General features: G+C 32.1%; 4 protein-coding genes across 4 annotated transcripts; 3 read left to right on the plus strand and 1 right to left on the minus strand.

Moving 5' to 3' along the window:
* Window positions 1-1,132: 1,132 nt before the first annotated feature.
* Window positions 1,133-5,833, plus strand: LOC140757427 (tRNA (cytosine(72)-C(5))-methyltransferase NSUN6). The gene is made up of 7 exons (XM_073093131.1): window positions 1,133-1,385; window positions 1,484-1,679; window positions 2,256-2,412; window positions 2,999-3,206; window positions 3,543-3,833; window positions 4,122-4,303; window positions 5,388-5,833. Exons 1-7 carry the CDS (start codon window positions 1,278-1,280, stop codon window positions 5,521-5,523), a joined length of 1,278 nt encoding a protein of 425 aa, XP_072949232.1. The 5' UTR covers window positions 1,133-1,277; the 3' UTR covers window positions 5,524-5,833.
* A 12-nt stretch (window positions 5,834-5,845) lies between these two features.
* Window positions 5,846-12,243, minus strand: CYP354A1 (cytochrome P450 9e2-like). The gene is made up of 10 exons (XM_073093132.1): window positions 12,148-12,243; window positions 11,514-11,990; window positions 11,181-11,332; window positions 10,738-10,861; window positions 9,621-9,739; window positions 7,813-7,991; window positions 7,663-7,742; window positions 6,793-7,008; window positions 6,323-6,568; window positions 5,846-6,011 (listed from the first exon to the last, which is right to left on the minus strand). Exons 2-10 carry the CDS (start codon window positions 11,761-11,763, stop codon window positions 5,848-5,850), a joined length of 1,530 nt encoding a protein of 509 aa, XP_072949233.1. The 5' UTR covers window positions 11,764-11,990; window positions 12,148-12,243; the 3' UTR covers window positions 5,846-5,847.
* Window positions 12,244-12,893: 650 nt separating this feature from the next.
* On the plus strand, window positions 12,894-14,094 carry LOC140757426 (tRNA (cytidine(32)/guanosine(34)-2'-O)-methyltransferase). Its single transcript, XM_073093129.1, has one exon. The coding sequence runs from the start codon at window positions 13,183-13,185 to the stop codon at window positions 14,080-14,082; it is 900 nt and encodes a 299-aa protein (XP_072949230.1). The 5' UTR covers window positions 12,894-13,182; the 3' UTR covers window positions 14,083-14,094.
* A 519-nt stretch (window positions 14,095-14,613) lies between these two features.
* Window positions 14,614-20,465, plus strand: LOC140757429 (uncharacterized). Its single transcript, XM_073093133.1, has 15 exons — window positions 14,614-14,697; window positions 14,857-14,998; window positions 15,603-15,893; window positions 16,097-16,219; window positions 16,845-16,993; window positions 17,090-17,122; window positions 17,320-17,407; window positions 17,516-17,668; window positions 18,267-18,417; window positions 18,651-18,867; window positions 18,956-19,015; window positions 19,101-19,227; window positions 19,467-19,606; window positions 19,865-19,977; window positions 20,190-20,465. The coding sequence occupies exons 1-15, from the start codon at window positions 14,650-14,652 to the stop codon at window positions 20,296-20,298; spliced, it is 1,944 nt and encodes a 647-aa protein (XP_072949234.1). The 5' UTR covers window positions 14,614-14,649; the 3' UTR covers window positions 20,299-20,465.
* The last annotated feature ends 742 nt before the right edge of the window (window positions 20,466-21,207 follow it).

A 21,207-nucleotide genomic window follows, 5' to 3' on the forward strand; every position in this document is an offset into this window, starting at 1 on the left:
TTGTGTAGTCACAAAGTAAAACAAATCATAATCATTGGAACATCAATACAAATACTATCCTGTATCGAACAACCTGTGTGAAACAACATCAGACTTTCGTAAAATGCGACGCTTCCTTCGTGGTTCACTTTACAGTAGTTTACAATTTAATCTGTGTGAACTACACGGATTAATTAATTCAAACAGATTTATAAATAGGTATTGTAGTTAATAATCTGTAAGAATCTATTAAACATGAGATAATACTTTGTTTCTTTCATATTTTTAAGTCTGTTATTAACTCGTAGTATGATGGCACAAGACAAAAACAAAACATATTCCTGGCGCTGCCAGCATATAGTTGACGGGCTACTTACACACCTGCCGCAGAGGCAATCTAGTCTCTAAGAGTGGGGATGACCCTTAATTGCCACCTTAATTGTGAACAGATGAGCAGGGGCAATATCCTAGATTGGCCCTGCGGCAGGATGGCCGGCGCGAGACCACCCTTGGTGCCTAGACAGCCCCCACCACCATAAATTAAGCAGGTCAACATACTCTATAACGCTGGACTGTGCAGATGACTGCAGTGCACTGCTGTGAAGTGTGCAGAGCAGAGATATTCCCGATATCGCTACGATTGTGCACCTTAGATTGCCCCTGCAGCAGGTGTGTGAGTAGACCAAAGAGTATACCCATCTTAATCTTTGGCTGCCAGCTATCTTATTCTAAAATTCAGTCAACCTAGAACCTTTATATATAAAACCAAAGAGTATAGTAACCTATATTAATAACTTAATGATATGACTTGCAACTTTAGAAACAACTACAATCAATAAAACACACATTGACTACTCTACAGACAAATAAAAAAAATATATTAATTTCTTTGAAAATATATAATCGTAAGTCTGAAGCACAGTAGAAATATTTGTACTGTGTCTGAAGAGACAATAAAATTGTATTCATCCCTCTTTGGATAATAATGTCACTCACTATCAATAATATTGACTAAAGACTGATCAATAGTATTATTGAACGTAGCAAGAACAACAATCATAGACTTTGTGGATATCGATTTTTTTCCTTCTGTTATATTATGTATGCTATACACATAGTCTGTTGTCTCCTTCTGTCAACAATCTGTCAAAGTGTCAAGTGTCAATACCGAATTCAGCGATAACCTATTTATTTGAATTTGATTTTATTTAAAAACTTGTTTCTAAAACTGAATATCATTTCAATTTTATGATTAGTTGCAAGTGATGTCAAGTTGAAAATTAAAGTTATTCTGTAGTATGCATTCGATTCAGAATTGGCTCTCTGAAACTCCTAAATATACAACGTTCAGAATAAACAAGTTAAAAGGAACGGACTTAGAGAAACTGACAAAGTTCTTAACAGAGGTAAATAACACATTCATTACTTAAGTAATGTAGTGTGTAGTGTTGTAAAATATACTTTTGCAAAAGTAAAATATAAATAAATACATCGTTAATTCCAGCAAAATGAGGAGTTAAATGCACCGGAAATTCCTAAGTTTTATTTTTTAAAACCGGATTGCTTGATACTGGAGCAATGGATGTTGGAGCCGGCTATAGCAACAAGTGGGAAAGAAGTTATTGTAGACGCATTATGTGCTGCTGCAGTTTTGAGAGGTGCTCATGTGTTTGCACCTGGTGTACTAGGTCTTCTTTCAGGTGAGACTATGTACTATTTACTATACCTACATCATAGATTAGTAAAGATTAATTACGCAGTATTAGTTATTTATTCGTAAATTTTCTCTAAAAATGTTTTTATTTGTCAAGAATAAAAAAAAGAACTTACTAATAAGCTTTTGTGGCTTCATTCAATTTCAAGGCGGCGACGTATCTTTACTAATCTATGACCTGCATATAGAGGTAGAATTTAGCTGTCTGTCTTTGATCTTATAAGGCCAATGTCTATAACTATTCTTAACAACATTGCTGAAATTTCAGGGAAGCAAGTTTTGAAGTTAATTCTTTCAGTGTCTCAGGAAACATGTATGTCATGTGGCTAAAAGAAGTTATATTCACCAATGTTGATTATATTTAGTTAGTTTTAGCATTACCTATTATTTGTTATCAGGAGTTGAATTTAAAACTTTAATTTTAAAAGTTATTCTAATATATTACTAGAGTATAAGTATTAATGCAATTCCAGTATTTTTTGAAGTTAAGATATTTAGGAAAGTTTTCTATAGTTTTTACCATGCCTTACTAATATTTCTACCTTTGTATTTCATATTACAGACTGCAAAATGAATGACAAGGTTGATATATATGGAGACTTGGAGGGTAAATGTAAAAGAGGTCTAAAAATTCCATACACAGGAAGAAAACGGTTTGTTGGAGTAGGATATCTCAAGATGTTACGCTGTGATTTGTTTGATAAAGGAGTTCAGCCAAGGTAAATATTCATTTTGTGAGGTAATTTCCTTAATGAATCATTATTACTGCTTTAAGCTTACTTAAAATTGCCTTACTAGCATACTGTGGTATAGTCTGCCCCAAACTGCTAGTCCACTTTGAAGTTGTTGCAAGCAGGTGTATACATACAATTTACTATGGTGATGCAATTCATTACTATATTCAAAGCAGACTAGCAGTTTTACGCAGACTATAGTACTATTATCCTTCACTATAATTTAACTTACATGTGGTGGCTGATGAACAAACATACAAGCACTATCAACTAGGCATGTCTATATATTTATTATTACTATTATACTGCCTTGCAGAAGTAATTATTCATTTAACATCTACATTTCTTTCACACATAGGCATAGTATTAAAGTTCATTAAATATTGGGATCCATGCTTTTATTGCAAATTATGTATTTACTCTTGTGTTGGTGAAAGAATTAATGGATTTTAATATGGATCATACGATTCAAATCTCGGATAATAAATCAAGGTTGGCATATTCATGTTGGTTATCGTGTTCTGATTCTAACACATTGCATAATATTAGATATGGACCTGTTCTGTTTTAGTGGAATAGCTGTTCATACAATACTTCCTGAATCGAGGTTACCTGTAGTGAATGAAACTCTTTTTCCTAAAGGAGAGGTACTTTTACAGAATTTGCCCTCAATTGTGACTGGATGGGTGGTAAATGCTCTGCCCAATGAGAACATATTGGATATGTGTGCTGCACCAGGCAACAAAACCACACACTTGGCTGAAATGTCTGATAATAAGGTACCTGTTCCATGTTTTTCATTTTTAATTTTTCATATCACGCTAGAGGATGCTAAATAAATGAGATTATAACTTATGGTTAATTTACTACATAAAATAAGGCAGATTTCTTTTGTCCTTGATTCATTGTCTAAGTACTAGTACATTTACATAAGAATAAAATGATTTAACAGTGACAAATTGTAATCTTTCTTATAAAACCATCACCACCACTCCTTAGAGCAACTTAGTTGTATGTGGGATAAGATTAAGATTATAACACAGCATTAGCTAAGATACTTGCCTTGTTTTGTCCTCATATTAAACATATTTAAAATATGTTGTCTCTTTTTACAGGCTCATATTATAGCTTTAGATAAAACAGAATACAAAGTGAAGAAAATTAAACAGAATTGCGAATCACATGGAATTACTTGTGTTGAAGCATTTAGTTTTGATTCTACAATGTGTTATTCTGAAGATCACTTTGGGGAGATAAGCAAACCACCATTTCCAAGAAATTGTTTTGATAAAGTACTTCTAGATGCACCCTGTAGTGGTTTAGGACAAAGACCACAGTTAGTGAGCAAAATGGATCCAAAAACTATAGACTCTTACAAGTATTTACAGAGAAAATTGTTTACAACAGTAAGTCTCTCTTAGTATTTTTAATAAATTGTTGCATGTTCACCATAAATAATCTATTTTTTTTTTAAGATTTGATGTATCAATAATCAGTATGAAACACACCATTTTTTGTAATTTGTTATTATTAAGCATATCACAAGAGTGGCAATACTGCTTACAACCTCTTTTTTGTCCATTAAAAATATTTTTAGTTTAAAACTTCACGAATTTGTTATGCATTTAACAAGACTAGATATATATGTTATATTGTTTTTTTAAGTCTATTAAATTTACAAATCTTATTTACAGGCTTTAAAAGTTTTAAAAACTGGTGGAAAGTTAATATACAGTACATGTACAGTAACATTGGATGAAAATGAAGGCATGGTTTTATGGGCCCTAGAAAAATTTCCATGCTTAAAATTGGTACCAGCTGAACCACTGCTTGGAGGCCCAGGCTTAGATAATGTTGGCCTCAGCAATGAACAAAGGTAATATTGTATTTGCATTAAGTTACAATTTAAAGTTTAAACTAGCAAAAGTCGAGAAAATTGAGAGTAGTAGGGTTTTATAGTAAAGAAAAAACCTTTTTTAATTAAATATAATATATTTATATAATAATATGGTATATAATAAACACTTGAATAACCTTGTACCCGTCAATATGTCACTACAATAAAATTCGCAATAGGAACTACTTAAGCTAAATTTACGGTAAATCAAAAACTTTGAACATTTATAACATTTGTACCTTAGAGTTGTAAGATCAATCATGATTTCAATGAGGATGTTATTGAGATTCCTGACTACGATGATTAATAAATATCAAGGGAGCTTCTGCTAATGATCATCTCTTACACTAGTTATTAATAATCAATCTATCCAGTTTTTTTCTACCATAGATCCAAATTTGAAAATTTATTATAAGTAAAAATTGTAAGAGTTGGATATTTAGTAGGCGAAATCTATACTAATATTATAAATTTGTTTGTTTGCTTGATTGTAATGAATAGGCTCAAAAACTACTGGATCGATTTTAATTCTTTCACCATTCGAAAGCTACATTATCCACGAGTAACATAGGCTATATTTTATATGACATATATTTGATAAATAGATTTTGAGGCGGTACAAAGTTTGCCGGGTCAGCTAGTATTGGATAAATTGACTATCAATAACAGGCCTAAAATGGTACGCTAGCGGGTTATAAAAGAAAATGCACTTTAGGCGTCAAGAGGGGACTCAATTAAATAATAAATACGAATTATGATGATTCATTTTGTGACACATTAATTGAGTATTAAATTCGAGTCAATTTTAGCCCGAGATTCAGAAATTGTATACTTTAAACTACAAAATTGATCTTAACACCCTTAGACGTGGCAAACTTGGTAGTTATTGGTTTAATGTGTAGATTTGCACTATTATTCATCCATTTTTTTATAGTCTAATTATTACTTTGTACCAACGATAATAATCGTAAGTTAATACATTATTTCATTAAAATAAATATACTTTGTTAACTTTAAATAATGGCAAGACATAATTGTATTTGACTTCAATAATTTTCCTCAGAATGATGGTGCAACGGTTTGGCCCAGAGAACGACTCGCTAAGACCTACAGAAGATATCTATAAGAATACTATAGGATTTTTTATAGCAATCTTCACCAAAATACATGATATTGATAATCATAATATACAAAAATAACTTAGTTAAGAACATTTCAGGCTTAAAATCAGTTATGTATCCCAAAAGCTAAATGATGTGACAAATTTGTGACAGATTTTTTGTGGTAACTTTCGAGCGTAATTTTTAAGTGTATTTTGGTTTCGAAAAACATGTAACATATGGGCACATAGCATTTGTTGTAATATATGTGTTATTTATGTCACATAGTTATAATATTTATATCACATAAAATTACCATAAAACCGCAATATAAAATATACTCTTGTTAAAGTTTTATGTTAACAATCTCTATACCTATATTTTACTTATAAATACAATATATATCAATATATATATATAGTTTTATTTCTTTTCAATTTTGACCCAAAGCCCATTCTTCACTTTTAATAAAAATGACCTTAGGTCAAACTGTACCGGATTTTCAGTTTTGGAACATGTTGAAAACTTAAAATTCTTTACAAGGCAAACCATTGCATACTTGGCCGTGAACATGGCAAAACGAAGACCTGCAACAAAAAACCCAAGATACTACTAAAAACTATTTACAGCGAAATATTCAATTAATTTAATATAAGCATAATTTATGCTGTTAATATATTTATTTTTTGTACAACTACTGCATATTACAGGTATAATTTCTAATTTTACAAAGTATAATTTCTAATGCGCATCAAATGTACTCTTACCAATGTTTTTCTGTTTTAATTAAAAATATAAAATTTTCTACGCTCATTTAACACGATACCTTGGACTCAATCATACACAGAAGCTGGTGTATCCAATGGGTCACACACAATTAATTAGAAATAAAACTCACCGATACAATTTCTCGGTCCAATTCCGAAGGATAAGAAATGCGATGGTCTCTTTTTCTCTTCGTTCATAAATCTTTCGGGTTTAAACTCTTTAGGATCGGGGTATAGTTGAGGATTCATATGTAAAGCATAGATAGGAATTGAGACTATCTCTCCGACGTCTACGTGTACGTTAGAATCGGGTAATAGGTATTTCTTTGTACACACTCTATCTACTCTTGCTACCGGCGGATACAGGCGTAAAGTTTCTGTAATCAATAAGAATATGAAGTTTGGAAATTGCCACTGGTTTGACAAGTAAAACATAACAGCAAAATTATCATTACTGAAAAAAACAAGCTAGTAATTAGAGTTCCCTGTTGAAAAAACAAGTATTGATTCTTCTTCATCAGACTTCAATTAAAATACGGAAAAGTAGCAACTCAGACTATCAGATCAAAAAATATAATTCAAAGCGCGCACTGTTACTTACCCAACAAAAATGCTTCCAAGTAATCGAGCTGTGAAAGTATTTCGTAGGATATTTCTTTGCCTTCAGTAACCTCTTCAATATGATTGCGCAATTTCTCTTGGAGTTCTGGTTTCACCGCCATCATGTAGGTAGCGAAAGACAGCAATGTACTCGATGTTTCGTACCCTGCTATGAGGAAAAGCAGCGATTGCGCGTCTATCGTATCATCGTCCAAACCTGTGAATTGGAAAATAATAACAATGACATTCCCGCCTCACTCACTAACTCACTCCGACCTTCGTTGTTTTCCCGATATATACAACCTGGGATATTTCAAGTCAAAGTTGAATAGGCTAATTTTATGCAAGCGTGTTTTGTCTAAGGCTGCATCTCATTTAACATCATAAGATTGCAGCCAAACGCAAACCTACAGCGAAATAAAAAAGAACAGCCAAAGAAGCAATTATGTTTACAGATTTATCGTCATTCATAAAAATATTAACCAAACAAGTATTTTTTTTTTTTATAATATAAGGGTAGCAGACGAGCATGCAGTCCACCTGATGGTAAGTGGCAACTGCCGCCCATGGACATCTGTAATCAATCCCAGATAGGATTAGATATTCCTACCTGAGGTCGGCCACAGATGCGCCGCTACCCCTGAGGACTAAGCTGGAACGCCTCGGAAAAGTCTGTCTCCCTTGCGCCTAACACTGCTGTTATTAGGTAGAAATAGGTGTGGCGGTGGTGCCGCCGGAGTCAACTACAAAGGGTTCTACCACCTTCAAATAAGTAAATACTTTAAATTGACAATATATTAATTTCTTGTACGACACATTACGGTGTTAGTAAACATGAGAATTGTGGATTGAAAAATTTGGGAAGACATACATGTATTATTTTTGGATTTGTCATTTTCGTCACGATCCTTAGCAGCTGCATCAAGTAGAAGTTGCAAAAAGTCGTTTTTTCTGAAATAAATATTTCAAGTTGATCATCCAGGTGTATACAAACATTCTTTTAACAAACATTTTTATTTACCTGATATTAGAAGCTTTTCTTTCAGTTTTCGTATTTTTCAACATTCTCATTAACTCGCTTGTACTCTCGTAATTGAAAAATGATATATTCAAGAATCTAATTAATTCTGGCATGAACATAAGCAGGGAAAATAGAAGCACACGCTTCGGTCCCGATATATAATTAAACCTCTCTGCTACCTGAAAGTATAAATAGGTATAATATTATGATTTCATCTGTATATCAACATCGAAAATCTTGATAAGTTTTAAATAGGGCTGTACAATTTAACCGGCCAAGCCGGCTAAAAAAGTTAGCTAAATTAATTAGCTAGCTAACCGATAGGCTTAGCTAATTTAACCGGTTAACTTAATTTGCTCAGCTAATTAGCTAACGGCTAACCGGCTAACCGGCTAATTTTTTTTTCAGCTATTCACTGATTCCTTTTCTATAGAAAGGTTCAAAAAATAATATTAAGGCTCTTTTTTTTTGTTTAAAGAAACGATAGTCGCGAAATTTACTTATTTAATATTTTATCAATAATTTAAATAATTATGTTGAATTGTGATTTTCAGTTTTATGAGAAATATCAAAAATATGAAATTTGTGTCACATTTTTTTTTTTTTTTTTTTATATTTAACCTAACGATAAGGCAGACGGGCTACCTGATGGAAAGCAGTCACCGTCGCCTATGGACATTTGCAACACCAGAGGAGTCGCCAATACATCGCCGGCTTTGGAATATCACATATGATAACTACTAGAAAATTATAACAGCGCACCAAAAAACATCGGCTAAAAAACGAACTACTGTACAAATTAACGTCACCATTAAAAAAAATCAAAAAACGCGCGCAATTTAAATCTTGTATTAAAACAAATTTTATGGTAATAATTTGCTGTAGTATTTATCAAAGACTATCATTTTCAATTATATTATTTTCTAAAAACTATTATTTATACTCACATAATTATTTTTAGTAAACATAATTATTTAAATTATTGATAAAATATTAAATAAGTAAATTTCGCGACTATCGTTTCTTTAAACAAAAAAAAAGAGCCTTAATATTATTTTTTGAACCTTTCTATAGAAAAGGAATCAGTGAATAGCTGAAAAAAAAATTAGCCGGTTAGCCGGTTAGCCGTTAGCTAATTAGCTGAGCTAATTAAGTTAACCGGTTAAATTAGCTAAGCCTATCGGTTAGCTAGTTAATTAATTTAGCTAACTTTTTTAGCCGGCTTTGCCGGTTAAATTGTACAGCCCTAGTTTTAAACGAGAAATTAATACTTTTTCAATTCATAACATACCGTCAATATTTATTAGAACTTTTTGTACTGCTTTATACTGCTGTATTTTAATTTTCTGATTTATTTAGCAGAAACTAATAAATACATATGACGCATTAAGTTAGAACAACCGCGTGACCATTGCTGTTATAAATAATCTATGGGTACATTGTATTACCTAAGTATACTCTCACACCTATAAATATACTTCATGTTAATAATTAAAATAATTATAGTTGTGTTATATTGTTAATTTGCATCAATTAAATCTGAAATTATACATTTTTATTTTTATGTACCTACTCAGTGCGCCCTACCTTTAGTACTTATTTATTAAGTACCTCTATGTTGTCCGGACTTAATCGGTTAACCGATAAGGCCGCCTCTTGAAGTTACCTGTTAGCTTTTTTCTTAATGTTTATTATCTTTGATGTGCAATTAAGTTAATAATAAAATTAATGACTTTCCAAATGCATTTTCGGCGATTATGAAAATTTATACTTAAGATAATAATTGAATACTTAATGAATTGTTATACCTTGACGAATCGCGCATTTTCATCCTCAAGTGCATTAGATTTGATTCCGAATGCGCAAGTGCCTATTACTTCCAGGGTAAAATGGCCAAGCACATCTTTCATCTCTATTTCACTTTTATCTGCGGAAAAACATGCTCTCTTAAGCACAGACCTCTTTTGTTAGATATAGGATATCTTAAGATGTCAGTAAATTCATAGTATCTAATACTTACGATGAATGTCCACGCAAACCTAAACTAAACCAAGAAATAAATATTGAAACATTCATCCTTAGCTATAAGTAGGTGAAATTAATTATTACGCAGTTTTGAAACAAAAACTAACAACAATCGTCGATGTAGATACATTTAAATAAATGAGTCTAAATTAACGTTTGAAACATTGTTATGAAGAAAGAATAAAAAAATACTTAACATAAATATGTTATGGATATTTCAAATGGTTTCGGTTGTGATTATTGCAAAGTTCATGGTCAAGTAATGCAATTATATTTTTTAGTATTTGTATACCTACTTATAAACACATTAAGTACATAGTAGGTCTTACAGGTACCTAATTAGGAAAATAAGATTTGTAAGTTGTAAATGCAATTGTGGAATTATTACTGTGAACAATGCATGTTTCTTGTTTGCTGATGGCCTATCTATACTCTAGTTATTAGTACTCTCTTGTCTATATGGATATTTTGTTTGCATCTATTATTTAGAGAAGCAGATAAGGGTCTTATTATAAATGACAAATAATTTTGTCACTAGGTATTTCTACCTATTTTTTAATACTTCACTTAGCAGTAACTTTTTCAGAGATTTTTAGTTTTCCCAAATAATGGATTTGGTATACACCTCAATAATAATGGCAAACATTATATATACTTAATTAAATTTCTATTTAAAAAAAATCATCCATCTATGTATGTAGATTGAAAAGATTAACATGGTCAGTATGTCATGGTTAGCTTATTAAATAAATAATTGTCTGATGTCCTTGCTTTTTGTTAATAATGAATTATTTTTAATTAGTGACTAATGTAAATTGTCTTGAAATATAAGATTTATTATATTCTCTTCGTAAACATTCTAAAACATACATGCTCCCCAAATGCAAAAGAGTTACTTACCATATTGGTTCAAAAACTCAACCATCTGTTGTGAACACACCTCGATGAGAGGTAGCATGATTTTTAGTCTTGATGCACTGAATGAAGGAGTGATAGTGCTCCGGACTGCCTTCCATTCTGAGCCCTGGAAATATGAAAGATAGTCGAGAGATATTTTTTTATAAATATCAGTGGGTACTTAACAAATTCTCATCCTGTTCACCATATTGATTGTTTACTGGTGGTGAACCTAATAAATTAAGATAAATATGTTATATCAGACTTAAAATGCATGTAAAACCTTAAAACATTACAGTGCAAGGGAAGTCCTTTTGCAATTGAACCATAAGTTGTTCATTTACATTTAATATTTATTATGAATGTATATTTAAATTAATAATATTAATATTTAATAACATAAATATGCCACATAAGTGTTGGCCCTATGGGCATATATAAAGTACCTTCAAATTAAGAAGAGACCTGCTTAAATATCTGGGTTCCTTGCTGTTAAACCTTTGCCTGTCAACAAAGTATTCGAAATCTCGAATGCATACAGCCTTAATTAATTCTGGATCGAAAAGGTACAGAATTGGTCGTCGGCCTTCAAAAAAACCTGTAATGGAAACACATTAAATTTGACCTTTACAATGTTTTCGTAAATGTTATTTGATGAATAAATAAAAATAACTCCAACAATTAGTATAATTGCATAGTGTAATTCAAATATGAAATAATATTTAATCACAAAAATAATAGTATAATAAAAACATATAATAATTTTTAAAAGCACTTACCACCAAAACGTTCACCTCTAAAGTTGTTATTTATGTCTACTTGAAATTCATGAAAAGATTGTTTTGCAAAAAATCTTGGACCAAGATTTCCAAAGAGGATACTTGGTTTCATAAACTTAACCCCTTTCTTTTCAAAAAAGTCAAATGAGTTCGTATAATAAAAATATAAACAGAATATAATAGTTAAAAGCAATAATAATTTCCATTCCTCTAAAATAAACAATAATATTTGTTTGGTTCCATTACCCATTTTCCTTAATAAACTTGTTTATATTATACACTATAATTATAGTCGTAAAAATGTATTGTTAGGAATTTCGAGCCCGCGCGACTGGTGAAGGTAAGAATCAGAAATGAACGGTGAGTAAACACAATCACATTATCTTATCACAAGCCTTATCATTAAGAAGTTAAAGTCAGTGAATTTACTCCAAAAACATTTTTGATCTCATTTCATGTCTATTACATTAAAATTATCTGAAAATAGAAAATTACATTTTATTACAATGTACATACAATAAATCCACTCAATCTGAAGACTTAAATTAATTTAATTATAACAATGAACAGGAACACCAAACAGCATTTAAAAGGCAATAAATAGTTATAGCAAAATTGAAAAATAATTACGTACGTAGAATACTATGATTACTATGTCGCAATAATAAAGATTAAAGTTAGAATTTTGGAACCAAACTCAAATTTAGAGATGCAACTGTCGACTATTTTTATCGAGATATCGATCATGTCCACATTTACATGGATGTAGAGAATATTGACGATATTAACATATAAAAAATAACTATCGATATCAAAATATTCAAATATTTCCTATAGTAACAGGGCTAGGCCCGCAGTGAAAAAAAATCATCTAAATTAGTAACCTTTAAATTTTTCGAACTTCATTGCTGAATATTTTTTGAATTATCGATAACAATGTTAACGCGATTTTAAGTACATATTAACGATCATGAATATTTTCAAAGATGTTAATCCCTGTTTCCAACAAGAAATATTTTTGGAACTCAAACGTTATGAAAACAATTACCTAGTACTACGGTAATTTCGATATCGCACACAGTTGGCAGTAAGCAAGAGCAAGATTGTGTGGTAAAGATTATTCGGGTAACAGTAAAGACTAGATGGCAAAGGTATGACAACGCTTGAAAAAATATATTAATAATTAAAGAATGAGCTAGCAAAAAAAGGATTGTTACGAAATTTATTCCCTGATTGTAGGATTTCGGAAGACCCGATTTAAGTGAAGTAAGATTAAGCGAAGAATCGATTTAAGTGATCGATTAATTAAATCGATGATTCTACAATAATAATCGATTATTTTTTGACATCCCTACTAAATGGTCTACCGACAATCGACATCTGTCATTCTGTCACTGTCACAAAAATATACTATACTCGGGAAACACGGGGTAGTTCAAGTTAATTACTTATTGTGTAGTTTTGTTTGTATTTATAAGCTTATAAAATACTTTATTAATCCTCAATGTGAATGAAAACCATTCTTTGAATGTACCTGATTGTTAAGCATTAATTTGAATTACATTGGTGTTGAATTTTAATTACCAGCAGCTATTCTATGACAAGTAGTGAATATATCTATATTGTTGGTTATAAATTATTATAAACTTGCTGTCCATACTCAATAATCATGGGTAAGACTTCAAAAGACAAAAGAGATATTTATTATAGATTAGCCAAAGAAGAGGGTTGGAGGGCCAGAAGTGCCTTTAAGTTGTTGCAAATAAATGAAGAATTCAATATATTTGAAGGAGTTCTGCGCGCTGTAGACCTATGTGCGGCGCCTGGAAGTTGGAGCCAGGTGTTAAGCAAGAAACTTCGTCAGAACACCGATAACACGGACAATGTGAAAATAGTCGCGGTAGACTTACAAGCCATGGCAGCTCTACCTGGTGTCAAACAAATACAAGGTGATATCACAAAAGTGTCCACCGCTAATGAAATTATTAAAGAATTTGAAGGCTTGGAGGCCGATTTAGTAGTTTGCGATGGAGCACCTGATGTCACAGGATTGCATGACATTGATGAGTATGTACAGTCACAACTTCTCCTTGCAGCGTTGAACATAACAACCCATGTTCTGAAAACAGGGGGTGTGTTTGTTGCAAAGATATTCAGAGGCAAAGATGTCACACTGTTGTACTCACAACTGAAACAGTTTTTTGAGTTTGTCACTGTTTCGAAACCGAGGAGTTCAAGAAACTCCAGTATTGAAGCATTTGTGATATGTCAAAACTACAAACCTCCACCAAGCTATGTACCCACAATGGTTAATCCATTGTTGGATCACAAGTATTGTGATTTCAATGAATTTACAGGGCCTAACCGATTTATAGTTCCTTTCAATGCCTGTGGTGATTTAAGTGCATATGACTCTGATACTTCATACTCACTTTTATTGGAGGGTCAAAGTTCTTACCAATATAGGGAGCCAGTGCAAAGCCCCATTGACCCACCTTACAAAGATATAATTGAAAGGACAAAAAATTTAAAAATTAAACCTAATGAAGAAGTTGCAAATAAAGAATGAATTATGTTGCTTTATTTTTGTTTTATTTCATTAACACTTTTTATTTTAATACTTATATAGTTTGTTAGTACAACAACCCTTGTCCTAAAAAAAATGAAAACTTAATTCATAAGTTTCAGATTTGAAGAAACATCGTAATGTACTTGGTTATAACAATGATTTATTTCTTTATATTACTCAACTGGGCACAAGTGTATCCCTACAATCACCCATAAAGTTCTCCACAAGTTTAATCAGCTGGTGTGCAAAGGTACACCTAGAGAATGTTAATGTAAATATAATAAATATTGATTCTACTTGTGGTCTCCTCATATTATTATGTTTTGTTAGAAATATAAGATATATTCAATATTACCAAATAAGTAATTTTAAAAGATTATTCATGCAAAAACTTACTCAAACATTTATAGAACTGGCACATAAAATTCCCATCGTTGTAAAAAATGTTTTAAGAAATAAAACTATTTCAATCTATCAAAATTTTCAGTTTGTGGTAGAGTAAATTTTTAAATTTTTGTGTAATTATTTCCGATTTGTTGGAATTTAAATTATTAAGTATTAATCAATATGGGGAAATTCAAAATGCCTACTGTTCAACAATTTTTGAAAAAAAAGGTAAGTCAAAGAGAAGTTCCTCTGTTCGATATACATAAGTAATGATATAAAGGTTTACTTAACACCATACCGAACATAATTAAATATTAATATAACAGGATCACAAGAAGTGAGATAATAATTTTTATAAATCATTTATTCGTAAATCATTTATTTCAGATAATTTACGACAAACAAGAACCAGTTTGGGTGTATTTAGAAAGGGAAATGAGGCAAAATGTCGATAAAAAACCCTACAACGAAAAAGTGGGAGCGTGGCTTAGGTTTCTAAGAGACTTAAAGCATTACTTCTATCGCGAAGGTACATATTAACATACATTTTAATATCTTACTAAGGTTCACTGTATATAAGACGTTTTCACTTTCTACACAACTCATAGCCATCTACACTAGGATTCGTCTTGGGTGGGCATGGACACTCGAAGACGAATACACAAATATCTAGAATAGATATCCGAATTCATCATTCAAATACTTGCCTGGCCGGTGATGGAACCCGGAACCCTTTGCGCGTCAGACTGGGATCGTGATCGCTTCACCACGCAGGTCATCAAGCATATAACATCTACCTACGTAATTCTTTTGGAGAAAGAGGTTAACATGACTAACGACCGTACTATTCAATAACCTACCGTACTTAATTCTATATGCTGTTAGTAAAGGTAGAATAATTTATTTGTAGATAAGCCAGGAAATGGTCACCTGACCGGTCCAACACGTGAAACGCTACGGGTTCGATTTCCGGCCAAGAATTTAAATAACCGTTTTCTGTTTTAGTAGGTATTTGTAAACTCTTCCTTCTGTGTTCACTAAAACACAATATATGTAATTCCTAGTTCTTAGCTTGGTGCAAAAATATATATTTTTAACTGGACTAGAAAATTAATCCCACTTGTTTAACAAAGGTCTAAGAAAAGCAAAACGATTGCATAGAGAAGCTGGTCCCCCGTGGTATTATGAATTGTCGAGTAGCCAGAGAGATGTTCTCGGGGTCTTGAAAGAAAACATACATCAAGACTTACTGGAAGATATACCTAACCGAATACGTAAATCACTGTCTGACCTGGGCGTTACGTTGAGGATACCGAGGTCCATATTAATGAAGGCCATGAATGATTCCGTCGAGGATCCGGGCGTATTTATTTGGAGCCTCTACACGGCATATTATAAAAAGTCACCGAGTGAATTACGAGGAGGTAAGTACAAATAGATCAATTAAATCAAATATGACCATAGGCTGTAGATATGTGACGCTATAAGTATGCATATATGCATATTGCATAACTACTTCTTACTATTCACTATCATATATGAATTGAAAGAAATTGAACACTATTTGGGTGGTGATTCCAAAGTTCGTTAGTTTTAAGTATAATTATATTTATTTCTACAATTACAGAGTATGATATGAACGCAATGATATTGATGTCGTGCCTGGTCTTTATTGATTTGGAGGAGTGCATTGAAAGACTGGAGAAGCTAACTGAAGCAAAAAGAGAACCGCCGATAATTACGCCAAAAAGTGAGTTTATATTGTGATATATTTTTCATTTATTTTTAGTAATTTTGTGTATTTGTGTATTATAAATAGTTTATCACTTGCTTTAACGGCGAAGATAAACATCTCTAATACTTTATTTAAATACTAAAATCCTACATAAATAATACTATTTCAAGAACGCACACATAAAAATTACATACACACATTCAGACACACACGCACACACACATGCGTACACACGCACACATGCACATAGACATAAATAACAAAACAAACGTACCGAGCATTACCATACGTTATTATTAATTTAAGTTTCTCATTTTAAGTGATAAATGTATGTCTTTAAACCCAACCTAAGCATTCTAAAAAAGGCGTGTGTGTTTGCGTGTGAAGTGTATCAACGTGCACTCGGCCAGCGTGGTAGACCTTGGCCTAAACTCGTTTCTCTTCCTCTTATTCCTGTGCTAAGAGGAGATCCGTGCAGTAGTACAATAATGGATTTACTCTGAAATGTTCTGTAACCGCCGTTTTCAATTTAAGCGTCCGTTATTTTTTTCTAGTTTTCATAATATTTATTGCAACGACCGTTACTTTCTGTACGTATAATCTTATATATTTTTTTAAATATCATTTTAATTAATTGCAGAGGTACAGAAGAATACGCAGCCAAAGGTACGTTATGGCGAATATTTGCAAAAATGTTACGTGCCCTGTTACAGCACACATACTAAAACGAATCAAGAACCTCAGAAACCATTGCCACTTGGTTATAAAGTCAGATTAAGGACCACTGATGTACGTAATGATCTTTTACATTATTATACATAAATACATAGTTGATGGATAAAATTGTTATTATGTAATTAATGTTTTTAATACGCTTTTTTACAGAGCTATGAAAGACTTATCAAGGACCTTAGCTTTGTAAGTATTTTTTTTTTTATTTAAGTACTCGTATTCGTGTAAATAAGTACCTACTTACTAAACTTTTTATTAAATACAATGCCTAATTCTATATTTATATGGTTTATTATTGATTTAAAAGATTAATTCGCGTTACAGTAATTCGTATAGCAATTAAAGTAGTGATTAGAAAGTTACCTATGTAAATTTAATTTCAGTTGGAAAAAAGAAAAGATAGGAACAAAAAGGAAAAACAAGCAGAAAGGATCTGCACATACAAATTCTGGGAACCTCCCAGTACTCTGCGTAAGTACCTACTAACTTTGCTTACATGACATCAAATTTAGCATATTTAATTAAAATAAACTAGAAAATATTACCTTTAATTATTAACTTGTTCACTTTTTTGTGCAGGGAACACCGATCCTAAGATGTGCGCCTACGTTAACAAATTAAAAATGCTGAGGAAGAAAGCGAAACCTAAATTTAAAGCGCCTTATAAAAATGTCCAATACCTTGTAGGGGGCGTGGCATTTACAGGAGGCCACCCTCAATATCTTTTGTCCAGTAAGTTATATATGATTCTATATGAGTCCATGAGAATATGTTTCTTTTATAATATAGGAGTAGCAGACGAGCATACAGTCCACCTGATGGTAAGTGGCTACTGCCGCCCATGGACATCTGTAATCAACCCCAGATAGGATTAGATATTCCCACCTGAGGTCGGCCACAGATGCGCCGCTACTCCTGAGGACTAAGCTGGAACGCCTCGGAAAAGTATGCCTCCCTTACCACACCCTTCAAACCAGAACACAGCAGCGCTTAACACTGTTGTCATTAGGTAGAAATAGGTGTGGCGGTGGTGCCGCCGGAGTCGAACCACAAAGGGTTCTACCACCTTCAATAACGTAAAAAAATTGTATCATGGAGTGTAGAGGTAAAGACAAACCTCTGCACAGAGAATCGACTCTACATAGAAACGGTTCTTCTTACCTCTACAACGAACACTTTTTGATCCAAAAATAGGTATTAGTCGAAAGATCGAAATTAGGGTGGCGTTAGTATGGCACGTGGACAAGTTTATTTTAGCATCCAAGAATATTAATTTTGTTTACAAAAATTTGGTTTACAATTTATTCAGTGGATTATTAAAATATTATAGATGTCGCTGTATTGCCTACCGGTTATATTCCAATAAATGCCGGCACTGTAAGTGTAGTGGGAGATTACGTTACCAATATAGCAGGGTATTGGAAATTCCCGAGAGAAGTGAAAGAACGGTGCGATGAAACCTGCGATTGTTTGGCCAAATGGTAAGATTTTATCAAACGTGCAACGTATTATTATTTTTGTTTATTGTTTATAGACATTTGGCACCGTATTATAAAACTTGTAAAAAAGAATGGCAGATAAGTTACTTTTTCTTTTTATTCTATTGGCAGTTTGTAAGTTAACAGTGATGGAATTTTTGGGACTTTAACTGCTAGTAGGCATATCATCCACATGTAATATGTCAATTACTACATAGATATAAATTTATTTTCAGGGAAGAAACTGCGATGAAGTATTTACAAGAATCTAAATGTAAATGTGGTCATCTGTATGACTTTTATCGCGAGGGCAAGTCGAAAGAGAAATATTTTCACCCGCCAACGAGGCACGGCCCACATTGGATAGACGCCGCTAAAGTGTACCAAATGGATCCTATGGAAGACTTCATTAGGGACACGTGTAGAGATGCTTTATTATCCCAAGAGCCTACTGTAAGATACATAATTAATTAATTAAATAATTTAAAATAATTTTCGTGATTAATATTCTTTGTTTACTAAATTGCCATACAATTTCCAGCCAGAACCTTCGATGCCAACTATATCTCCTTCTGGTCTCAAAGAAAAAGAATTATTAGCGGTATATTTCACAACTACATTATTTTTATAAAATGAATATTTTACTGCTTGATATAGTAATAACATTGCCTTTAAAATTGTTTCAGGCTTTTCTAGCTGAATTATCTGACACTCCGTTGTTAATACCGCATTTACCACAGGCGAATCTGCTAAACAACCTTCAGGAGTGGGTCAGGAAACGAGTAAAAGGAAAAATGACGCCAGCGCAACATAGTATGTTTGGGGACATTAATATAATACAATAAAATTGACTAGCTTTAGTCATAAAATTAGTTGCTATAGCTTTATTGAATATAGTTGTAGCTATCATAATTATTAAATAGCGTGGGTTTTGAACCCACCGCAAAAAGTAAGTCTTAATTAAAACGTAAAGCATGCATGTGTCTTAACAAAAGATAAAATATTAATATGGTACGTTTGACATTAGTTTTATGTTCTGATATGAATTCCAGAACGATTATTACTACAATCGCAGCGTCGATGGTTGGATCTGAAGCATATGGATTTTAGAGCAAGAGCCTATAGGATACCGTTTACTTTAAAACAATTAGAACACATGAACTGGTCACATCGGCAATTAGTGCAGAAACTGGTATGTAGAAAATGTTTACCTACATTTGATTGTAATCATGTAATACCTACATGATTTTTGTAAATAATTCATTGATTAATTTATAATAACTCTTAAAGTAGTAGTTATTCATTATGCTTGTAAAGGTTTTAGCTTGTTTTTGACAAAACCTTGGTGCTTAATTTTACTCATTGAAATATAACGTTCTCCTACTCAAAACTTCCGTACTTAATTGGTAATGATTATATTGTCTTTCTTATTTTGCACTATACTTTTCAGTTTGAGATTCTATTGGATAGTTTTGTCACAAGGAACAGACTGAATCAACTTGAGCAAACAAGACTATGGTGGTCCACGACGAAGTACGATGTGTATCCCAGTAAACCGTTTTTGTAAGTATTCCTAAATAAATCTCTGATATACAAAAGCAAGGTTACCAAAATTGCTTACCATATAAGTAACTTAGACTTAGTATAATAACAATATTTCACTCAATTGGCCGTATTGGTAGCTATACTCGTTGTGTCTGCTTTATAATAAGGATTGCAATAATAAGACAGTTCAATATTATTTATTGAAATTAACATTTTAATATTATTTTCAGACACATATTTTTCACCTACATGCCTGGCCGTATGAAGGACACCTTCCTCATTAACCCATACAGTTCTGACCTTACACCTAAACATGGTGCCAAAACATGTCCGTTGTAAAAGTTTAATAATTGTCGTGTAAGTTTAGTTTGTTTAAAAGTATGGTCAAATGTTTATTATTATATATTTGTATCTAAAATGAAATCTGCGTCGTTGTTTCCTAATGTGTTATTAGATTTAGTTAATTTATGTAAGTGAAGTATCGTAATAAATCCTTTCAATGTGAATTGTTTTTAATTCCATCTTTTCATTCAAAATGAATTTCGAAAATCTTCATTATTATTGTAAGGATATCCTCTAAAACTACAGCTTGATTGCGATCCAATTGGCTACTTGACACTTTTTGGGAAAGTGTTGTAATGAATTAGTATACGTATTATATATGCCTTTCATTGATCACTTTTTCGAAAAAAGGGCTATTTATTAATAAAAAACAAACTTTCTTTACGGTGAACGGAACGTCGCGTTAAATCAGGCGGTCAAGTGTCATTTTGTGGCGAAACGTCATTATACTGTAAACAAACAACGCTCGGAAGAAAATAGGGAGTTATTTAGCTTTTATAACTAAAATTGAAATAAATGACAAGTTATAAGACGTGTGCAGTGACGATGTGTACAAGTACGATCGCTAAATATCCTAAAAAATTTGCTTATACACGTTCCTAAACCGAAATCTCATAAACGTTAAAAGAACTTGCAGACAGAGGATTCAAACATATAATAGAAGTATTAATGAGAAAAAAGAATAAGGAGTGATTCCTCTACTCTAAATCATCAAACCCGGATGTAATCAGAACAAAACAGCAAGTTAAAGTATTCATATATTATAAAGATGTCTACGATAAGAATAGAGTTAGAATAGTATTAGTTAAGAATAGAATAAATGAATTAAAAGACGTCTACGAGAATTCTCTATTTTAAGGCCTCATTCTGTAATTAATAAGAAACAAACTATTTCGATGGCTGAGT

This window comes from Epargyreus clarus, unplaced genomic scaffold, assembly GCF_041222505.1.
Source record: "Epargyreus clarus isolate Ecla_fem2 unplaced genomic scaffold, WU_Ecla_fem_2.2 ptg000004l, whole genome shotgun sequence".
In the NCBI taxonomy this organism is placed as follows: domain Eukaryota; kingdom Metazoa; phylum Arthropoda; class Insecta; order Lepidoptera; family Hesperiidae; genus Epargyreus; species Epargyreus clarus.